The sequence below is a fragment of the Neoarius graeffei genome, chromosome 24, assembly GCF_027579695.1.
Source record: "Neoarius graeffei isolate fNeoGra1 chromosome 24, fNeoGra1.pri, whole genome shotgun sequence".
NCBI classification, from domain to species: domain Eukaryota; kingdom Metazoa; phylum Chordata; class Actinopteri; order Siluriformes; family Ariidae; genus Neoarius; species Neoarius graeffei.
The window spans coordinates 33,603,028-33,627,160 of NC_083592.1; the positions used below are offsets into that span (position 1 = coordinate 33,603,028).

Below are 24,133 nucleotides of genomic sequence, written 5' to 3' on the forward strand. Positions count from 1 at the left end.
ATAATCATTTTTATTAATGAACAAACCAAGCCTGGTGGTTATTTATACTTCAGCGCCTGGTGTAGGCGTGGCTTGTCATTTTCAACCAATCACCATTTCACTTCCTGTTTGCGTCACACTAGCACAGCTGACAACAAGGTTCTGTTCGGTTGTGCTGCATTATTTCGGGTTTTAATCCGCTTTGCTTCGTTATTATTAGTCGTGCATGCGGTGTGATGGCTGTGACGGACTGGTACGCGCACAAGTCGCTGGAAAACGGCGTGTTTTGGATCCAGGAGCGTTTTTACGAATCGGGGAATCGAGCCAATATCTGGCTGATTCGCGGATCTCACCAGGACGTGGTGATCGACGCCGGGCTCGGCCTGCGCAGTCTGCCCGAGTACATCAGCGCGAAGGGGCTGCTGGGAGACGACGCCAAGAAGAGAAACCCGCTCCTGGCCATCGGGACTCATGTGCACTTTGATCACTCGGGCGGCCTGCACCAGTTCCAACAGGTGGGCGTGCACGAGGCTGAGGTCGATGCCCTGGCCAACGGAGACAACTTCGAGACGGTGACGTGGCTGTCGGACCGGGAGATCGTGGAGGATCCGTCGCCCGGCTGGACGGCCAGGCAGTACAGAGTGAAAGCAGTGCAGCCCACCCACATCCTGCAGGAAGGTGTGTAGTGTCCTGCATCAGAGGCTCCAGCCTGGGAAATTGCAAAGAGGGTGCATTTCAGTGCTTTCTGAGTAGTTTCCAGAAGCTATTATAAGTCTCATCTCATCATCTCTAGCTGCTTTATCCTGTTCTACAGGGTCGCAGGCAAGCTGGAGCCTATCCCAGCTGACTACGGGCGAAAGGCGGGGTACACCCTGGACAAGTCGCCAGGTCATCGCAGGGCTGACACATAGACACAGACAACCATTCACACTCACATTCACACCTACGCTCAATTTAGAGTCACCAGTTAACCTAACCTGCATGTCTTTGGGCTGTGAGGGAAACCGGAGCACCCGGAGGAAACCCACGCGGACACGGGGAGAACATGCAAACTCCGCACAGAAAGGCCCTCGCCGGCCACAGGGCTCGAACCCGGACCTTCTTGCTGTGAGGCGACAGCGCTAACCACTACGCCACCGTGCTGCCTTATCAAAATTCTATTGATCTCATTTTATAAAATGTAGGAATGCATTTCTGTCACTGCTATAGCAAGTTATGAGTGTATATTGGTCCATATGTCAAAGCAATGGCCGTAAACGAGATTCGCTAAGATGTGTGTGAGACATCGTAGGACGGAAGTAAAACCCATCCATCCATTATCTCTAGCCACTTATCCTGTTCTACAGGGTCGCAGGCAAGCTGGAGCCTATCCCAGCTGACTACGGGCGAAAGGCGGGGTACACCCTGGACAAGTCGCCAGGTCATCACAGGGCTGACACATAGACACAGACAACCATTCACACTCTCATTCACACCTACGGTCAATTTAGAGTCACCAGTTAACCTAACCTGCATGTCTTTGGACTGTGGGGGAAACCGGAGCACCCGGAGGAAACCCACGCGGACACGGGGAGAACATGCAAACTCCGCACAGAAAGGCCCTCGCCGGCCACGGGGCTCGAACCCGGACCTTCTTGCTGTGAGGCGACAGCGCTAACCACTACACCACTGTGCCGCCGCCATTATAAGTCTTATCTGTATTTTCATGAAAAAGTAGGTCTATGTCTTGCAGGTTTGTATGGAATTTCATACTATGGTATTCTATACATACCTGTAAACCAGCTATAAAACCATTAACTGATTAAAGCCTATCATATATATCCAAGTAGTGCTGTGAGAAATGATAAAGCAAAACTAGAAAAATTTGAATTATTTAAGAAATAACATATATAAATACGTTATTTACCAACTGGGAGGTCCGTATCGTGAAATACCGTGACCGAGGTCTTGAAAGAGGGCTCCATTACCCCTTTTCCACCAAATCAGTTCCAGGGCTGGTTCGGGGCTGGTGCTGGTTCACAACTCCTTCAACTTGCGAGCCAGCTGAGAACCAGTTTGCTTTTCCATAGCTCGCGGTGTTAAGGGGAGCCACGTCATTATGTCGCTGTATACATCAGTTACGTCGCTGCGTTTGCATAAACCTTGGCGCGAACATCGAAGCAACAACAACACAGAGAAGAAGAAGCAGCAGCAGCAACAACAATAATAATAATGGATGACTTGGTGTTTGTACAGCTGCTGCTTCTCATCGCTTAAAAATGGCGACCTTTCGCGGTCTTGCTATTGTTGTTGATCTTAACAACTCCGCCCCCCCGCTGACGTAAGCGGTTCTTTCCTCTGGCCCAGCAGAGAGTTGGTGCTAGCCTGGAACCGGTTTTTCTGGCCCCAGATCCAGTTCTTTGTCAGTGGAAACAGAAAATCCGGTTCCAAACTAAGCACTGGCCCCGAACCAGCCCTGGAACTGCTTTGGTGGAAAAGGGGCACATGAGGCCCCATGAGGACAGTTGAAAGTCACACCTGGAGGACGCTCTGGACTCTTACAGTAATGCTTTTATGGCTGAGGACTACAGTTGACTTGCTAACTTTAGGACTGCAGTTGTCATGAACAGTTTTGCACTCAGAAGAGTTATAACATCAATGAAACTGTCTTCATGTTAAAACTGTTAATGTTATAGTCATGCTGTCTGTTGTTGCCCAAATGAGGATGGGTTCCCTTTTGAATCTGGTTCCTCTTGAGGTTTCTTCCTCATGTCGTCTGAGGGAGTTTTTCCTTGCCACCGTCACCACAGGCTTGCTCATTGGGGATAGATTAGGGATAAAATTAGCTCATGTTTTAAGTCGTTCAAATTCTGTAAAGCTGCTTTGCGACAATGTTTATTGTTAAAAGCGCTATACAAATAAACTTGTTTGACTTAAGCTGGTAAATAATATATATATATTTTTTTCTTTACCAAATTCTAACAGAAAATGAGAGCGCCCAAAAGGGAAAACCGAGCCGAGTCGCCATTTTGAATCCTCATTCACGGCTGTAATGCAAATTGCTTCCTCCTCGGTATACGAGTGCACTTCCATGGCAGGAAAACAACTACATTTTGCCGTCTATGTAGTCCCATATTTATACAAAATTGAGTCATTCAGGATTCAGCCATGTTTTTGCTCGGCGTTAGCAAGTGAGAGGTTTTTAGCTTTCTCCTGAAATGTTTTCTTTTATTTCTTCTTCCTCAGGGTAGTAAAACTCGCTTTCGCTGTGAAGACTGTCGTTATCGCTATCCATGATGTAAAATTAACGCTATTCTCCTGAGAAATGCTGGCAAAAATTTAAGATTTTTGATAATCTTATAAATAAATCTTATTTAAAAAAAAAAGATAAATGTTGACAAAAAATGCTACTATGTTTGTTGTTGTGAACGAGCGAGTCGCCAGAGGTCCATACTGTAGGATACAGACCTGCTCGCCAGCCAATCAGAGCGCAGGATTTGGGCCGCGAAAAAAAATTTATTATTATGTATTCCTTTCCCTACTACATCTTCACATACAAATTCTTATAAACAGCAATTGGTTCATTTAAGAGCTGTCCATTATTAAACTGCCGATTTTGAAAAGCGTCTGAGACACTGATTACATGTTCACTATCATTTTGTAAACAAGCAGTCCATTTTTACTGCATTATATATCTGATATTCTCAAGAAATCTTCGATTTATTGTGGTTGCCCAAACCAAATTATTTATATTTTGCATATTCGTCTCTGAATACAAATAAATTGCAAGAAATTATGTTCTTCAAAATTTTCACTCGTCTGTGAACCAGCCCATTTAATCTAAGACTACGTCAGACTTACTAAGTACTACTTTGACATGTTACTGTTTGATGTGGCTAACTTGGCCCTGTTTATGAGACACTTTGGGGGCTTAAATATGTGACAAGGCACATCACAGTTTGTCTTACAACATAAGATAGCTGCTGTCGCTTCAGTAGATAGAGATGGCCTAAATTCTGTGGCATTTTTCTGCACAACAGAAAATATTCTGTCCACCGCTGCCTGATTATAGGGGAGAACCAACAGAGAGGGTATGAGCTTTGTTAGTGCTGGGAACCTTTTCTGATCTGCAATGTCCTGCAATGACAACACATCCATACATGTCAACCTTTGGTCAATCAAACCTGTATAACCAACCTCCAAAATCCGTATTTCCCTTATAAAATCCGTATAAGATGCAAATTAAAATAATTTACCTAAAATTTGAATGATAATTAACAATGATGTATCCCAGTTACTTTTTATTCAATATTAATAACAATAAACCTTCAGAATGAATACAAAGCTCCAATGTTTGACAAAAACACAAAGTGTTATCAGCGTAGTTACGAAGAAAATACTTCGTTGTTTGGAGACAGGTTTCACCGGGCGGCTATTATGCGCGAAACTTCATATTAGCCACAAAGTCAGGAAAATCTGTTCGTAAAATTACGTTATAATGACCAAATACAATGAAAAGTATTTTTCCAGTCTTACCTGTGAAAGGTAATCCCATGTGAGCTCGTTTGGACGGTAAACCTGTTGGTACAGTTAAACGCAGCACATGAATGAGGCATCTTTATTCTCGGCTACTGTCTAGACGCTATACCAGAGACGGCTGAAGAATCTCCACTTTGCCACATCCAATATGGCGGCGAGGATGACGTATGATTCTACGCAGAAGGCGGCGTCTATGTTTATATGTCTATGACTTCACGGTTGGCGGGATTCTCGCAATGCGGTGTGCGCATGATCAAAAGTGGAACGAAGTCTCGCTACCACAAGATAACGCGCGATTTCATAAGACTCTTTACTGGCTGTCTGTGGTGTACAGTACGTTTGTAAATGTTATGCGTTCTTTTATCATCGTGGGAATTGATTATAGCTCTAAATAAATATTGAAGGTTTTTTTAAAGAATCCGTATAACTTTATTTATACGCCCGTATACTACGTTTATTGAATCAAATCCGTATAAAATGCGGACATTCCGTATAGGTTGACATGTATGCACATCTGCCCACCACTTGTCCACTGCCATGCCATCCTCAAAGACAGGGAGGTTTATTTATTTTTTCATTATCTCATTCAAGAGAACATAAAGTTTAGTTAAAGACGAGCAGGCGAGAAATGCAGACGCAAAAAACAAACAAAATGGTTGAGTGTCGCGGGTTTTCTCGTTCTCTCGCGTGTATCATTAATAGTGCCATCTGTATGCTTTATCGGTAACTGCTAAGACGTTGGGTGGGCTCAGTGTGACCCTTGGGCGTACCGAATTCCGCTCGATTCATATGCGCGCTTGATCTGCGCGTGCATGCGTCCGGCATTCACTTCAATCCCCCTGTTACGCCAATCAGTGTACTGACCGTTGAATCGGCATATACCGCAGGGTACACACTTGAGTCCACCCATACAATGTCAGACACACAAAAAGCGGAAGGTCAACTATTAATTTTCGTCAACATAAACATATCATCTCATCTCATTATCTCTAGCTGCTTTATCCTGTTCTACAGGGTCGCAGGCAAGCTGGAGCCTATCCCAGCTGACTACGGGCGAAAGGCGGGGTACACCCTGGACAAGTCGCCAGGTCATCACAGGGCTGACACATAGACACAGACAACCATTCACACTCACATTCACACCTACGGTCAATTTAGAGCCACCAGTTAACCTAACCTGCATGTCTTTGGACTGTGGGGGAAACCGGAGCACCCGGAGGAAACCCACGCGGACACGGGGAGAACATGCAAACTCCACACAGAAAGGCCCTCGCCGGCCACGGGGCTCGAACCTGGACCTTCTTGCTGTGAGGCGACAGCGCTAACCACTACGCCACCGTGCTGCCCAACATAAACATATCAAGTTATATTTTTTTAACTAATCATGCGTAGTAAGGGCGGGCGGGAGATTTTTATGTTGGCAGCGGGAGGTCGGGAGGGTTTTCTAAATGTTCCCTAAAGCTGGAGAGTTGGAGCCGATGATGCATGGTCATGCAGCTGCGGTATACTCTCACAGTGTTTCAGCTGGTCCTGATGCAGGGAGAAGTAAACCAATAGCATCACACTGACATCACGTCATCGCCAGTCTGCAGATGGTTCACAAATCACAGGCGTGTGCTTCCTCTGGGAGAAAGACCCGATTACATCCTGGGGAAGTGAGATGGCACTCATGTTACCTTTCACACACATCATTCTCCTCTCATCATCCTGTAGTTTTGAGCAACTATCAATTTTTTTTTCTTTTTCATCTCTCTCTCTGAGTTGTCAGTTATTGGCTTCTTCTTCATCATCGTCATCATTAATACTCTACAGGAACATAAGGTTACAAAGTGCTTGTATTTTTGCTGAAAGGACTCTCTAATCCTCTTTATTCTGATTGTTTTGTGTAGTTAAGATTATATTCATCGCGAGTTGGCCTAGTGGTTAGCGTGTCCGCCTCTTGATCGGGAGATCATGAGTTCTATTCACGGTTGGGTCGTACCAAAGACCATCCTGCTGCCGTCTGGCAAGGCACGCTGCAATAGAGGTGTGAGTGGGGAGTCAAACTCTCATGGTTACTAGAGGACTAGACCCCCACTCTAACCCTAGCTATGTAATAGGCGAGAGGCCGAGGGCTACGGAGATCAGAACTGCCAAATGCACCACATGGTGTGGGAAGGGACTTTGACTTTTAAGATTATATTCATTCATTCACCTTCAGTATCTGTTTTATCCAGGTAGATCTGGAGACTATCCCCAGAACACTGCATGAAGGGCAGGGTGACGTGGTGGTGTAGTGATTAGTGCTGTCGCCTCACAGCAAGAAGGTTTTGGTTTTGAGCCCAATGGCCAACTCGGGCATTTCTGCGTGGAGTTTGCATGTTCTCCTCGCTTCCTCCGGTTTCCCCCACAGTCCAAAGACATGCAGGTTAGGCTGATTGGTGGCTCTAAATTGACCGTAGGTGCGAATGTGAGTGTGAATGGTTGTGTGTCTCTATTACCCCTTTTCCACCAAATCAGTTCCAGGGCTGGTTTGGGGCTGGTGCTGGTTCACAACTCGTTCAACTTGCGAGCCAGCTGAGAACCAGTTTGCTTTTCCATAGCTTGGGGTGCTAAAGGGAGCCACGTCATTACGTCGCTGTATACGTCAGTTATGTCGCTACGTTTGCATAAACCTTGGCGCGAATATCGAAGCAAAAACAACACGGAAGAAGCAGCAACAACAACAATAATAATAATGGCTGACTTCGCGTTTGTACAGCTACTGCTTCTCGTCGCTTAAAAATGGCGATTTTTCGCGGTCTTGTTATTGTTGTTGGTCTTAACAACGCCGCCCCGCCCCCCCCCGCGACGTAAGCGGTTCTTTCCTCTGGCCCAGCAGAGAGTTGGTGCTAGCCTGGAACCGGTTTTTCTGGCCCCAGAGCCAGTTCTTTGTCAGTGGAAACAGAAAACCCGGTTCCAAACTAAGCACTGGCCCCGAACCAGCCCTGGAACTGCTTTGGTGGAAAAGGGGCATATGTGTCAGCCCTGTGATGATCTGGCAACTTGTCCAGGGTGTACCCCGCCTCTCGCCCATAGTCAGTTGGGATAGGCTCCAGCTTGCCCGTGACCCTGTACAGGATAAGCGGCTACAGATGATGTATGGATGGACTCGTCCACCTTCAGTATCTGCTTTATCCAGGTGGATCTGGAGCCTATACCCAGAACACTGTACATGAAGGGAAGGGTGGCACGGTTGGTGCTGTCACCTCACAGCAAGAAGGTTCTGGGTTTGAGCCCAGTGGCCGACTCGGGCCTTTCTGTGTGGAGTTTGCATGTTCTCCCTCCTGGTTTTGCCCACTGTCCAAAGACATGCAGTTAGGTTAACTGGCTACTCTAAATTGACACGCATAGGTGTGAATATCTGAGTATGAGTAGCATGGCGGCTGCCAGTGGTGCCTTTGTATACCTTCGACTTGGCCATGCTGAGCTGTGTCCTTCATCCTTTAGCTGCAAGAAAGGATGATTCCAGCGCTATTGAACTCACGGAAATGATGATGTATCAGTACATGAAACAGGAATACACCTTGGATGGGATACCAGTCCATTTCAGGGCACCATGCAGACTCGTATCCACACATGTATTCACATCTCGGGCAATTTAGAGTTGCTCATTTCCCCATTGGCATGTTTTTGGAAGGAAACTGGGGAACCTGGACACTGTTAGAAAGAACAAGCAGACACACACCAGAGCTCGGATTGTGGAAACGTTACTTGCTGTGCCATGGCACCATACCAGTCTAGTTTAAAACCTGATGAAAGAGATTAAATATATTATGACATTCTCTGATTTTTAATCCCTTCCTGTCTGATGTCACTGTAGTTTCATCATTTTTCCAGTTGGACGCCGGTGATCTTGCCCACCCTTGCATGATCTTTGGTTGAATCGAAGTCAATGGAATTACAGTAATATTAAAGGAGCATGAACGTGGTCAGAGAAGCAAGCCTACTGCCTAATGTGGTTTTCTTATCTGTCTGAATTGTACTGGGACGGTAGGCTATACAATTATACTACAGGATGGTCAGTAAATCAATTACACCAGCTTTCCACTTTACAAAGCACGCCTGATTTTGTTATGATCCAGTGCTGAAGAATGAAGTAATACTAACAGAAATTATCTAATGCACTGACGATGTGCCTTCTTTCAGAATTCAGTTCCAACCCAAATTCCACGTGCATCATTTGCCGAATCAGTGTGTGTGATTTATCAAGAACAGATACGCTAATCTGTAGTAAAGCAGCTCTCCAGAGACGTCACTGATGTAATTTTACTATCAGAAGCAGCAGTGAGTGAGTCAATGATGGTGCGCTGAATTGGGCCCAAGGGACTAATGGTAGTTGTAGCTGGATTCATATATGGGTTGCACTAGTCTTGTGCAAAGCATGTACCACCACTAGTCAGGTTTTTTATAGCTCCAGTGGTTCGAATAGCCCACAATGATCATTCATTCATTCATTCATTCATGACTGTCCATTAACCATTTTATCCTGGTCAGGATTGAGGTGAATCCAGAGCCTATGCCAGGAACACTGGGTGTCTGTGGCAGCTCGTCAATACAGGACGCTGGGGCACTGCTCCCCTCTAAATATCTCACAAAGAAAGTCTACTTAAACATCTCATCTCATTATCTCTAGCCGCTTTATCCTGTTCTACAGGGTCGCAGGCAAGCTGGAGCCTATCCCAGCTGACTACGGGCGAAAGGCGGGGTACACCCTGGACAAGTCGCCAGGTCATCACAGGGCTGACACATAGACACAGACAACCATTCACACTCACATTCACACCTACGCTCAATTTAGAGTCACCAGTTAACCTAACCTGCATGTCTTTGGACTGTGGGGGAAACCGGAGCACCCGGAGGAAACCCACGCGGACAACATGCAAACTCCGCACAGAAAGGCCCTCGCCGGCCACGGGGCTCGAACCTGGACCTTCTTGCTGTGAGGTGACAGCGCTAACCACTACGCCGCCCGTCTACTTAAACATATCAAACATAAATGAACTATATAATGCGAAATAATAATTACATTCCATTAAAGGTGCCCTTCCACCAAAAACGTTTAATACTGGCTCTTTTTGAAATACCATAGTTCACTCCGAGCTGCATATTCATGCTGCATGTGAAAATGTAATTCTACCCCCATTCCCTGTATTAGCTTATGAAAGAAAATAGTCGGAAAAACGAGCGGATCTGAAAAAGCCATACGATCTTGCGTCACTTCGTAAATTAGTATTCATGGCCTCGCCTGCCTTGGCTTGCGACCGTCCACGGGAAGGAAGTTCGGATTTAAGCGCGAGGAGAGATAGCAGAGCCAGTGTTGCCAGATTGGGCAGTTGTTTGTTTTTTTAAAGATATTTTTTTGGGCTTTTTTCACCTTTATTGGATAGGACAGTGTAGAGACAGGAAATGAGAGAGAGACGGGGAGGGATCGAACCCGGGTCCCCGTATTAATGGTAGGGCGCCTTATCCACCTGAGCCACGACGCCCCCAAGATTGGGCAGTTTTAAGTGCATTTTGGCAGATTTGAACATATTTTGGGCTGGAAAACGTCAGCAGTATCTGGCAACACTGAGCAGAGCCCATCTCGTCAGTAGCTAACGAAGAGGACCTGACAGCAAGTTGAAAACATGTCTGAACAAGTTCGCGCCTGTGTTATTTGTGGCAGTAAGACATCAACGTTGCATTTCTTGCCCAAGATAGAAGAGGTGAAGAAGAAATGGTTGGAATTTATCTTTGGAGCACCACCAGCGAAGTAAAATGCAGCGTTAGTACTGTGTTCTGATCATTTCAACCACAGTGACTTTTCAAACTTCGGTGCCTTCAGTAGTGGTTTTGCTTCGAGGTTGCATTTAATCCCTGGATCTATACCGTCAAGACGATCGACCACCAGCTCACAAGCTGGAAGTAAAACATGAACTTTTTGTTCGAAGGTTTTTGTTACAAAATAGCATGTTCATATTCTCCACGGGGGCGGCACGGTGGTGTAGTGGTTAGCGCTGTCGCCTCACAGCAAGAAGGTCCTGGGTTCGAGCCCCGTGGCTGGCGAGGGCCTTTCTGCGTGGAGTTTGCATGTTCTCCCCGTGTCCGCGTGGGTTTCCTCCGGGTGCTCCGGTTTCCCCCACAGTCCAAAGACATGCAGGTTAGGTTAAGTGGTGACTCTAAATTGACCGTAGGTGTGAATGTGAGTGTGAATGGTTGTCTGTGTCTATGTGTCAGCCCTGTGATGACCTGGCGACTTGTCCAGGGTGTACCCCGCCTTTCGCCTGTAGTCAGCTGGGATAGGCTCCAGCTTGCCTGCGACCCTGTAGAACAGGATAAAGCGGCTAGAGATAATGAGATGAGATATTCTCCACGTTAGCATGCATGACATGGTCACAAGCTAGGCAGGGATGAGAGTTTTCCGCTTTTTCTGAGTAAAAAACGACCTTTTTATATTATGCCAAATCCGTTGAGAATTTTTTTTAAATTAATTTCGGGGGGTTGGGGTATGTTCCTTCATGCTGTTCAAACTTTATTAACTCCAACGATGTTTACACATTATTTGTAAGTCGCCATCTTTAGTCTCATTTTAAATCTCGTTGAATGTGATGTAAAATTCGTGTTATCTACATTGTTATTGGTCAAAACATCGACGTCGAGACCATAATAGCCAATCAAAACAGTTTTTACAAAGACACCCACATTTTTTTTTAAAGTCACTCGTTCATTTTATTCGTTTGTTTGTTCAGTAAAAACCCAAACATTTGTTGAATTTTTCTTATTTCCTCGCGTCGCACCTCAATGACGTCAGCGCGCGGTATTTTTCCCTTCGCGGTTTGTTCCTTCTCTCTCGCCGTAGTAAGACACCACATCTGCTTGTTCTGACCCACTGGAGGTAGCGTCACAGTGCTGTTAGCCAATCAGAGGTAACACGTTTACATGTCATGAATATTAACGAGTAAGAGCTGAAATCCTGTCATTCTCCCGCCACCCGCTCCTCCAGCAAACTAGAACAGCCTGAAACAGGAGAACCACAGCATTTTTTTTTCACCAAAACCGGCTCACAGGGCATTCATTCATACTAGAGACCACCACACAATTAATGAAAAAACGATGCAAGGAGACCTTTAATGGTATTTAGTAGATGCTCTTATCCAGGGAGATGTACAGTACAACATATCCAAAGCAGCCTGGGGAGCAGTTGGGGGTTCGGTGCCTTGCTCAAGGGCACGTCTGCCATTCTTGCTGGTACAGGGAATTGAACCGGTGACCTTTTGGTCCCAAAGCTACTTCTCTAATTATTAGGCCATGGCTTCCCCATTATTAAATTAATTAATACATTCATTATGAAATTAAAAATCGTTTACAGTTTTTATCCAACACACCTTGTGATCTGTCAGCGTTCATTAAAAATTGTTTCGGATTTTTGACATCCTGCTTAATTTCTGTGTGAAATACACATACTTCCTGGTTAGGAACGCCAGCCAAGTGAGAAAGTATGGAAGTCATTAAACTTTTTTGTAATCAGGCGATCTCCATAGCTGGACACTCCCACTTTTATTAGCAGCCAGTTAGTTTTTTGCTGTAATGTGATTGGACAGGTCTCCATTCTGTCTTTCAAGTTCACACCCACCGTCCGCCATTACAGATCACTTCTGTTTCTTCTACCCCATTCCTACTCACTGAAAACCGTGTATGTGCTGCTATTATGCTGTAATGCTAACCTAGTAACATTTATGGTAATCTTTTGCCACGACTCCGGTGGGAATTGGAACCATCAGATTAACAATTTACGTGTTGGGATGGTCATGACGTTGCTGGCGGTGATGTAAATGATGTAGTGATATTGCAATGGAACTTTGTGTATTGCCTCAATGTAAAGCAACTAGCAGCAAACTTAAAAAAAAACAAGCAAGAGATGATCGCAGATAAAAGCAAAAATGTCATAAATGGGCTTTGCTTGAACAAAACAAATGTTCAGAAACAGGGAGAGAACTCTCTCTCAACAGAAACTTGATGCAGCTCGATTTGTGTCATGTTGCTAACTAGATAATGTCTCAGTTGGGGCTTTTCACAACAATGGACTTGCCGCCTCATGAATTATGTCATATCTGGTATTGTGTGTTTCTTGAGGTTCTGGGTTTGAGTCCAGTGGCTAATGGGGGCCTTTCTGTGTGGAGTTTGCATGTTTTCCCCGTGTCTGTTGCCCCTTTTCCACCAAATCAGTTCCAGGGCTGGTTCGGGGCCAGTGCTTAGTTTGGAACCGGGTTTTCTGTTTCCACTGACAAAGAACTGGCTCTGGGGCCAGAAAAACCAGTTCCAGGCTAGCACCAACTCTCTGCTGGGCCAGAGGAAAGAACTGCTTATGTCAGCGGAGGGCGGAGTTGTTAAGACCAACAACAATAACAAGACCGCGAAAGATCGCCATTTTTAAGCGACGAGAAGCAGCAGCTGTACAAACGCAAAGTCATTTATTATTATTATTGTTGTTGCTGCTGCTGCTGCTTCTTCCATGTTGTTTTTGCTTTGATATTCGCTCCAAGGTTTATGTAAACGTAGCGACGTAACTGACGTATACAGCGACGTAATGACGTATACGACGACGTAACTGACGTATACAGCGACGTAATGACGTGGCTCCACTTGGCACCGCGAGCTATGGAAAAGCAAACTGGTTCTCAGCTGGCTCGCAAGTTGAACGAGTTGTGAACCAGCACCAGCACTGGCCCCGAACCAGCCCTGGAACTGATTTGGTGGAAAAGGGGTATGTGAGAGGTTTCCTCCGGGCGCTCTGGTTTCCCCTTCAGTTCAAAGATATGCAGATTAGGTAAACTACCCAGCCACTGGGGTTGCACAAGTTGGTGCATACTTACTACCAGTCCCAAGCCCAGAGAGATTGGGGAGGGTTGCGTCAAGAAGGGCATCCGGTGTAAAACCTATGCCATATCTAATATGTGAATCATAATGATCCACTCTGGCAACCCCTTATAGGAGCAGCCGAAAGAGGAAGAAGAAGAGGGTCCAGTCTTGCATGTTCTACATCTCTGAGGTTAAATACTGTAGCATTCTGTTAAATACAGTCAGGTGGGAATACACGATATCTCTTCCTTTATGGAAGACTGAAAATTTGTTCTCTATCCCACATTGGTTTTTTTTTTTTCCCCTCGTACAATAACGGATTTCGGATGTGAAAGGGGCAAGCTGTTGGCTAGCTGACTGGGACTTTCAGGATGGCAACTTCAAGTGGAACCATGGAAATAAAAAACAAGTTTCTGATTCGTATATGTTTTTAATCTAATGTGATTGGACAATTCTCAACGATGTCTTTCAAGTTCACACCCGGTGTTAATATAGCTACAGCTGCACGAGTCCCACTCTTGTTCTGACAAATGGAGTTGGCTGGTTAGATGTGATGTAAGAAATGCCTTTTATTGCTTTCCATGTTTGCTATTAAAGAGCGACAGCACTGAAGCATTGTGGATAACTCTGGGGTTCAACAAGACCTAAAACGAGGCTACGTGGGGTTTTTTTTGTTTGTTTTTTTGGCAAGCTTAGCATTGCTGAACAAAGTCCACAGGATTGGCGTGAGAAGCCTTATCTATTTACTGCATGTTCTTATCTATTTATTGGATGATGTTTTTATCTATTTACTGTATAGCTAAGTTTCCTTCACTGAGTAAATGTTGCTATCTACCGGAGACGTTTTGTCGGTTCTGTAGCATTTTAAGGTGGACCAGAATTTTTGAATAAAAAAACATCAGTGTCCTGAAACCCAAAAAAGTTTTAGCACTAGCCATCACTGCTGGGTGTGGGATGGGAATACACTCTTGATATAACACCAGTCCATTACCAGATGCCCCACACACACACACACTCATTCACACTTACTGGCGGCATGGTGGTGTAGTGGTTCGCACTGTCGCCTCACAGCAAGAACGTTCTGGGTTTGAGCCCAGTGGCCGACAGGGGTCTTTTTCTTTATGGAGTTTGCATGTTCTCCCCGTGTCTGTGTGGGTTTCCTCCAGGTGCTCCGGTTTCCCCCACAGTCCAAAGACATGCAGGTTAGGCTAATTGGCGCAAGCTGTAGTGGTTTCCCAGCCATAATTTCTCATCTCATCTCATTATCTCTAGCTGCTTTATCCTTCTACAGGGTCGCAGGCAAGCTGGAGCCTATCCCAGCTGACTACGGGCGAAAGGCGGGGTACACCCTGGACAAGTCGCCAGGTCATCACAGGGCTGACACATAGACACAGACAACCATTCACACTCACATTCACACCTACGGTCAATTTAGAGTCACCAGTTAACCTAACCTGCATGTCTTTGGACTGTGGGGGAAACCGGAGCACCCGGAGGAAACCCACGCGGACACGGGGAGAACATGCAAACTCCGCACAGAAAGGCCCTCGCCGGCCACGGGGCTCGAACCCGGACCATCTTGCTGTGAGGCGACACCGCTAACCACTACACCACCGTGCCGCCCCCAGCCATAATGTATGTATGTTTATTCTATCCACATTCACTGGATCTGAGCAATCATGCACTCTGATTGGCTACTCTACTACTAAGCTATCAGCTCATGTACCGTGAGTAGAGAAAAAGAAAATGGTGGAGCGTGTTGCTGAAGCAACCGAGGATGAAATTAAAAACTCTACTCGAAAACAAAACGCTAAAAAAATACAAAAAAAGCAACAAAATATGGAATGGAAATATTTGATGGTAAGAACATATCTTTTTTTTTTTCAAGAATTATCATAGCATTTTTCACAAGTTACTCGTGTCGTTTCGCCAGTTTGTTTACATTCTAAGCGGAAATTATTTTGTCGGAAGGTTTTGTGTAAAGTTTTTATTTATCGAATTTCCAAAAAATAAAAACGCAAATGCTCCGTTTCTCAAAATCCAGTGAATGTGGAGAGAATAAAACAGTTATTCCACTCAATCTCATCGTACCTGGCGTTTAGCTATCAGCTCATGTACGACTCGATTTCATGGAATAACTATTTTATATATTTCGCTATGGCAAAAGCTAAATTTAAAAAAAAGGCACCTTCAATTTTTTTTTTTTAAACTACTCTTATATATTAGTTTAGATTCATTTAAATTATAATAATGAAAAAGGGCGGCACGGTGGTGTAGTGGTTAGTGCTGTCGCCTCACAGCAAGAAGGTCCTGGGTTCGAGCCCCGGGGCCGGCGAGGGCCTTTCTGTGCGGAGTTTGCATGTTCTCCCCGTGTCTGCGTGGGTTTCCTCCGGGTGCTCCGGTTTCCCCCACAGTCCAAAGACATGCAGGTTAGGTTAACTGGTGACTCTAAATTGACCGTAGGTGTGAATGTGAGTGTGAATGGTTGTCTGTGTCTATGTGTCAGCCCTGTGATGACCTGGCGACTTGTCCAGGGTGTACCCCGCCTTTCGCCCGTAGTCAGCTGGGATAGGCTCCAGCTTGCCTGCGACCCTGTAGAAGGATAAAGCGGCTAGAGATAATGAGATGAGATGAGATAATGAAAAAGAGCTTGGAGTGATTTAGATGCAAGTTGTGTAATGTATTGTTCCTAAAGCAGCAGTGTATGTCTTTCCAAATGTTGTCAGATTCTTAAATCTGATCTAAAAACTAAAGTATACATACTTCAGCCTGGCAGTATTTCTCTCTACCTTTTATTTCTTATAGAAGCAAAATTAACGGAACACATTGCCTCTGTTTGTGGACGTGTTGCTTTCCGTCACCTGATCTCCATTTCCCCTAATAATTTGTTCTCTGGTCAATACAGCTTATGCTGCGTCAGTGCTGCAATGCAGTCTCCTATCCAGTTGCTGTACTCCCTTGTTCCTCTCGTTTTTTTTCAGGTGATGTCATCAACCTCGGGGACCGGCAGCTGACGGTGCTCCACATGCCAGGCCACTCCAGAGGCAGCATCTGCCTCCATGACAAAGACAACAAGCTACTGTTCAGCGGCGACGTGGTCTACGACGGCTCCATGATCGACTGGCTGCCCTACAGCGCCGTCGGGGACTATGTGCGTAGCTGCCAGAGGCTGGTTGAGATGGTGGACAAGGAGGAAGTGGAGCAGGTCATGCCTGGCCACTATAACGCCTTCGGGGCCAAGAGGCTCCACCGGCTGGCCTCCACCTACATCTCCAGCGCAGGAACGTGTCACAGGTTGACAGCCTGTGCGGTGAAGTCTGTAGCCAGTCTGGCACTTCGGGCTTCCAACGCCTGCTGTGCCTGTTACTAGTTATTCAAACTTTATGCAACAAACTCAGCACTGAGCAATAAGGATCGTCTGGATTCAGAGGTGTAAGAGTGGAGGTTGGATACTCAGCTGATTGGAATTAAAATGAAACAAGAATTATAATGCATAAATATAGATATTGTTCAAGCGCTCATGTTATAATTTAAAACTCAGAAAATTAAGACCAAGTCGAGAGTTCGAGTAACGTATCCAGGGCAAAATGGAGCGTTTGCTGTACGTTCGTTTAGAAATCTCCTGTTCTGCCGTATCACTCGAGGCACAGCTCTGAGGTTTCCAATGCTCCTTGTGTTTAGTGTCAGCAGGATGACACGCTGGGATTGAATGTTAACTGTGACATTTATATTAACCGAGATCTGTCCTCTATTAAGTCAGGATGAAGCTTTATTATATAATTGCATTATGAAATGATGTTCTAAGAGCATTATACAGAGTGTAGCACAGATTATCACCTATGGTATTGTAGTTTTTGGTATTAATGAGGTGCATTTACTTTTCTACATTGCTCTGTCTCCAGTTCCTGACTAGTCTTGTGGTCCCTGGACAGTTAGACAGTACTTTTTATGACATTTTATGTACACACTAAAGCATAAAGCCTTGCATATCAGTATTACTCGCGTCTTGCAGCTCAACAATGCTGCTTAACCAAACGTCTAGAAATCATTCAGCTCGCTTGTTACACCCTGGCATTGTGGAATAAATCACGCTAGGGTGAGCTGTTTGAGGAAAATAAACAACAATAGGGAGGGCTGTTCACCGCCCAAAGTAGATCATTTTAGTAGATAGTAGATAATCCCTCCCAAATGGATCAATAAAGTGCTATCTAATCTAATCTAATTTAACAATAGCAGTATTTGAGCGATGCTCCATACTCAAGAGAATCTGGTAGCGCATCGACCTGATTTTTGATGACTTTTGTGACTATATGATGTCTGCATATGAACATGTACCATCACAGGGACCCTGATTATAAGTGCAGCGCAACATATCTCAGAAACACTTAACCACGGGACAGCAAAATTTGTATCTTTATTTACAAACAGGGTTTTATTTTTAATTTCCTTTGTTAAAAAAATAACTTGGGATTATTTGGCATGAAGTCTCTGACCGGTTCATATGCGTTTTGTTCCTCTTGAACACGAGTATAGCCTCGAACACCGGACATCAAACACCGTATACAGAGCACCCCGAAAACTAAAGTAAATATAAATAATTAACGTAACATGGTTGTAATAAAAAAAAAAAAACCCACAATTTTGCAGACTATGCTCTGGACGTTACACACCTTGCGCTGCTCAACCAAGGATGCAAACCTCTACAAGTTAGCCAGACGTGCACCGTTAGCCTCTTTTACTCAGTTTTGTGCTAAACCACAGTTCAACCAAAGCACCGAACACAAACAAAACAGTCTCAGTAAACAGTGAACACAAACTTTACGTTGTACATATCAGGATGACTTTATAGCATACCGTACTAAACCTCTGACGTGGTGAATATAAACACAGCAGTGAGCGTCTGTAGCATAATAAATACAGCTTCCTGGACTGACAGCTCTGTCCGCCATTTACGAACACATTTTACACTCCACTGGGAGCTCTGCTTTTATATATAGGAAATATGCCACTTGTATTTTTCATACGAGTTACATCCGGGACATGGAGATCCAAAACCATGACATAAATCTCTATATGTCACTTGTGAGGAAATCGATGAATTGTTTTTGATAAATTTGGGTACTTTTGGTTTGTGAATGTGTCGATATAATAAAAAGAAAATCACACTGGCTTGAAGATATGAAGTTTTATCGTCTTGTGTTCAAAAAACTCATTTTTTCATACGAAATACATCATGGATCTGAGTAACATGTTTAATAGTTATTCCATGAAATCGAGTCGTACATGAGCTGATAGCTGATGAGGTGCGTAGCACCGAGTCGGCGATAAGCTATGTATGATGAGATTGAGTGGAATAACTGTTTTATTCTATCCACATTCACTGGATTTTAAGAAACAGAGCATTTTTATTTTTTGCAAATTCGATTAATAAAAACTTTATACAAAACATCCAACAAAATAATCTCAGCTTAGAATGTAAATTGGCTGGCGAAATGACGACAACACCAATTTGTGAAAAATGCAATAATAATAATAATTCTTGAAAAAAAAGACTTGTTCTTACCGTCAAATACTTTTATTCCATATATTTTGTTGCTTGTTTGTATTTTTGGGGTTTTCTTCTTCAGGTTATTTTTTTTTTTCTTTCTTTTTTGGTGGTTGGCAAACCAACTTAAAAGTGCATTACCGCCATCGACTGGGCTGGAGTGTGGAACAGGAGATATGGGGGGGGGACCCTATATTCTTTTAGCGATTTCTTTTAAATACTTGATTTTTGGGGTTTTGTTTTCGAGTAGAGGTTTTGTTTCATCCTCGGTCGGTTTAGCAACACGCTCCTCTATTTTGTTTTTCTCTACTCACGGTATATGAGCTGATATCCTAGTAGTAGAGTAGCCAATCAGAGCACGCGATTGCTCATATCCGGTGCATGTGGATAGAATAATTTCCGATATTTCACTCCGATGACATCACTCTCAGTGTTTTCCCGCTGACTAGATGCGTGTTGTCATGATGGCGACCCGGTTCAAAATTAAAATTCTTTTGATTAACTTGTGTTTTTTTTTTTTTTTTTGTGGATGTGTTCATATAATATAAAGAACATTACTCGCTTCACTTGCTCGTGAATATGTTCACCACTGGAAGATAAACTTATGCTGTATTCACACTTATACCGGTACGATAGTGGTATAACTGTATTGATCCAAAGTATACCGGTACAGTTTAGTGCATCTGTCCACACTAGCGAGAAATGTTTGCGGTTTTCTTTCACGGTAGTTGAAATGCGCGTGCGCGAAATGTTTCCGTGGTTACCGAGTAACTTCCTTCCGAGAATATGGCGGATGAAACAACGTGTGTGTGCTTTTTGTTGTCAGTGTACAGTCTGTATTTCTGGTGGTCATTTATTCAGTCGAATCGTATAAAACGCGCGAGGGAGTTGAGAAAGAAACAAACAAATCTCCGTTCTTCACTATTTTATTCAGCGAAGACATCGATTGAGGTGTGTGACTTTGTGCATGCGCATTATATTTGTATCGATACAGAACCGCTTCATCTGTCCACACTACAGCGAAGCGCTACAGTACCGATACTGGACCGGTATGAAACCCATACATTTGTGGGTTTCGTACCGATACAGTTATACCACTACAGTACCGGTATAGTTGCTAGTGTGGACAGGTGTTGCGGTACGAAAGTAGTATCGTATCGGTACAAAATCCCTAGTGTGGACAGGGTATTCATATCTTTATGCCACAGTATATAGTTCTTTATTATATAGACTCATTCACAAACAATTCATTGATTTTCCTCACAACTGACATGTAGAGATTTGTCACGGTTTTGGTTCTCCATGTCCCAGATGTAGTTCGTATGAAAAATACGGGTGGCGTATTTCCCAATAAAACACTTGTTTATATTTTTTATACTACAGCAGTTTTCCAAAGCTAACAACTCCCCTATCTTCCCTGTTCATTTTCTCCCTAATTTTAGTCTTACCCACTAATCAGGTCTCGCTTATCATATGACAGCTACCAACCAGGGAGGGCGAAGGCTATCACGTGATGCCACTCAACCGAATCTTGAACTGCTGTTCAGTGAGGTGGTATAATGCACTGGGAGGAAATGCTGTCTGCCTTCATGTGCATGCACAAGCTCACAGAAGCCCACGAATAGCTAGGGAGAGACAGCATGCCACGCCTTCCACCAAGAGAGCCCAGTCAGTTTTGTTCTCTTGGACTTCGGGATCCCACTTGGCTGTGGGATCATCAGGATTCAAACCCATAAACTCCAGACGATTGGGTAAATGCTTTTCTCTTGCGTCAATCGGGCGCCAATACGAACAACTTTTTATTTATTAAAGAGCGACACGACACGCCGTACTTTTGTTTATAGTTCAGTTTAATGTTGTGGAATATGACTTACGAAATGCTGACACTAGAGACTCCGTGCATAAATTTTGAATCAACATCTCCTTACAGAAAACTTCATTTCAACAATTACACACTTTTGGTTGCACAGGTTCATGTCAAAGATTCATTTGATTGATTGATTGATTGATTGATTGATTACAAATAACTACAAGTGTCCGGGTCTTTTTTTAAATTTGTATATGGTGGTGTTTAAATTGATATTTAAGAAATCGGTAGCTTTTAATATTCAAATGTTGATCTCTCTTTTTTAATTTTATACTGTATCTCCTGTACGTGATTGGTGGTCAGATAAATCTTTGATATACTTTGTGTCCAGTGAACAGAAATCTCTAGAATATAATCCAGAGAAGCCCTTAATCTGCTTTGCAAGTGGGACCGATCTTCTCCATAGCTCTCTAAAGCAAACATGACAAGGTCACCTACTGAGATAACCTTGTCCAAGTTGGACTGAAGGCATACCAACATATTTAAACCATATTACCTAAGCAAGAGTGCAGTTATACTGTATATTGAATATCTCATCTCATCTCATTATCTCTAGCCGCTTTATCCTGTTCTACAGGGTCGCAGGCAAGCTGGAGCCTATCCCAGCTGACTACGGGCGAAAGGCGGGGTACACCCTGGACAAGTCAGCAGGTCATCACAGGGCTGACACATAGACACAGACAACCATTCACACTCACATTCGCACCTACGGTCAATTTAGAGTCACCAGTTAACCTAACCTGCATGTCTTTGGACTGTGGGGGAAACCGGAGCACCCGGAGGAAACCCACGCGGACACGGGGAGAACATGCAAACTCCGCACAGAAAGGCCCTCGCTGGCCACAGGGCTCGAACCCGGACCTTCTTGCTGTGAGGCGACAGCGCTAACCACTACACCACCGTGCCGCCCTGTATGTTGAATATTTAAATAATATTGACTGGCTTTGAGTGGTATATCATATATATTCCATTCAGCTACTCGTCTTCGACTCGTTCAGTATCATGGTAGCTGAATGGAACATATCTGATATACCATGAAAAAAAACCCAGCCATTATTGTTATCATACATGCACATTCCTTTCGGGTGTTCACTGCATCTCTCTTTTTTCAAAATTCTCCCAAAATCTTCAGTATTTAATGAAGCAGACCTGGTGGCCATGTTTGTTTACAAATTGTCCCAGTTGCTCGCTAGCGCGGAAGTTTTACGTCTCCGACGTGTGACGTCACGTTGTCTTTATATCGTAAACCATATTCAATGCTCATTCTCCATTGGTTAGAGTGATGTAATACACGTAGGATAAGCGATACGCTAACAATATTGCATGCTATCAAAGCAAATGAATGAAAGCCGCGAGAAGGGAATAGAACACATTTTTATTCCATCAAAAAAGTGTCCTGCATGTATAATAATACAGTATAACATCACAATTGTGAGTATGATATTTGTTTTTGTACAACAGTTCTGTAAACAAGAAATGAATACTGACTAACTGACATTTCAAACACTACATGGTCAAGGTTTTGTTTATTTTTGTTTTCATATTTTAAATTCCAGTATATTCATGAAAAATTTACCATTTATTCCCTGTACGCTGATGTCACTAGTACTACTGGAGTAACCGTTTTGAACTAGGACGTGGAATTTTATGTAGTAAACACAAGCAAGTGCAGTGATCCACCCAAATGCATTTACACTAAATATCGGCACCCTTGGAATGTCGGTTGCTGATCACATCAGTGGACCGGAACTGACTGTTGTCATTATGCGTACAGTATATGGAAAAGTGTGTGTGTGTGTGTATGTATAATAGTTTTTGTGGCATGCACACTTGATGTAGCTCCAAGATCGCACTACAGTGACTTCATCTATGCAGAAACATCTGAAAACCCGAGGGGTTGGTGACACAATACACACTACAGTAGCAACGAAAGAATGAAGTTCAATCTTTCTCAAGTCCGAATGAACATCTGCTTCACTTCATAACTGAAAATGGATGAAAAAAAATTTCCATTTGTGAGAGATTTTCAACATGAGCCTCATGACACCCACCAAACTTTTGTTGAAGGTTGTTTTCGCCTTCGTTTGTTTTTGTTCATTTGTTCCCAACGTAACTCAAAAAGTAGCGAACAGATTTTTGAGGAAATCTGAGCCATGGAACAATTAATGAGATTTTGATGAAAATCCTGATATATACTGCATGTACGTAAACACAGGAAACATCTGGATACTCTAATATGTGGCTTGGCGGAGGTATTCACTTAACCGAGTACCCTTCTAGTTTTCATCTTTAATCCAGCTCGGTTGAGTATCTTCCAATTACACAGATCCTGAACATCTGCAGGACCGCAGACTACACCAGATGTTCTCCATCAAAGATGGACAGATAATCCAGAAAGTATTGCGAAAGTGTTATGGTTCTATGATGAGATTTGAAAATGTACAGAACATTTCTTTGGATTTAAGTGTGACGTGACAGATGTTTAAAAAAAAATTAAACCGGATGTAGCTGAATATTAATGAATGTATTTCTGTTCAGCGAGCTGTAACTGAGAGCATACTGGATATCGTAATTTCAGTGATAACGTGTGAGGAAATTAAAGCTTGTTGGGTTGAAAAGGTGAACAGAGTAGCAGATTACAAGAAGTTATCACTTGACGTGACAGGGTGACAATCTTTCATCGCTATTTTCCGAACCTCAGTTAATGACGAAGCTCCTTGTAAATAGTAAACATTAGCTGGAACAGAGACAGGGTAAAGTCATTGAGTGAGTAAGGTGTGGTGTGCAGATCGTTGTATTAATTTTGTGTGCCAAAGCAAACTTTTGCATGTGATTGTTTGTTTGTTTGTTTGTTTGTTTGTTTATTAAGCACAGAGACTAACAGGAAAGTTCAAGTGAATCTTGCGTCAGAAATTTTGGTCATGAATACGAATGTTATAATATTTGTGTTCTTGAATTAATTGATTGATTAATGCTGAGTTGGACCTTTTCTTTTATGAGCACAAACATTTTTTGGTAACACTTTTTCTAACACCTGTAATGATCTGTACCTACATTCATAACATTATATACAGTGGTGCTTGAAAGTTTGTGAACCCTTTCAAATTTTCTACATTTCTGCATAAATATGGCCTAAAACATCATCAGATTTTCACACAAGTCCTAAAAGTAGATAAAGAGAACCCAGTTAAACAAACGAGACAAAAATATTATACTTGGTCATTTATTTATTGAGGAAAATGATCCAATATTACATATCTGTAACTGGCAAAACTATGTGAACCTTTGCTTTCAGTATCTGGTGTGACCCCCTTGTGCAGCAATAACTGCAACTAAACGTCTCTGGTAACTGTTGATCAGTCCTG

The 24,133-nt window shown here is 43.5% G+C and overlaps 1 protein-coding gene across 1 annotated transcript; it reads left to right on the top strand.

Annotated features, from left to right (window-relative positions):
- Positions 1-118: 118 nt before the first annotated feature.
- Positions 119-23,856, top strand: mblac2 (metallo-beta-lactamase domain containing 2). The gene is made up of 2 exons (XM_060907090.1): positions 119-657; positions 16,338-23,856. The coding sequence occupies exons 1-2, from the start codon at positions 216-218 to the stop codon at positions 16,724-16,726; spliced, it is 831 nt and encodes a 276-aa protein (XP_060763073.1). The 5' UTR covers positions 119-215; the 3' UTR covers positions 16,727-23,856.
- The last annotated feature ends 277 nt before the right edge of the window (positions 23,857-24,133 follow it).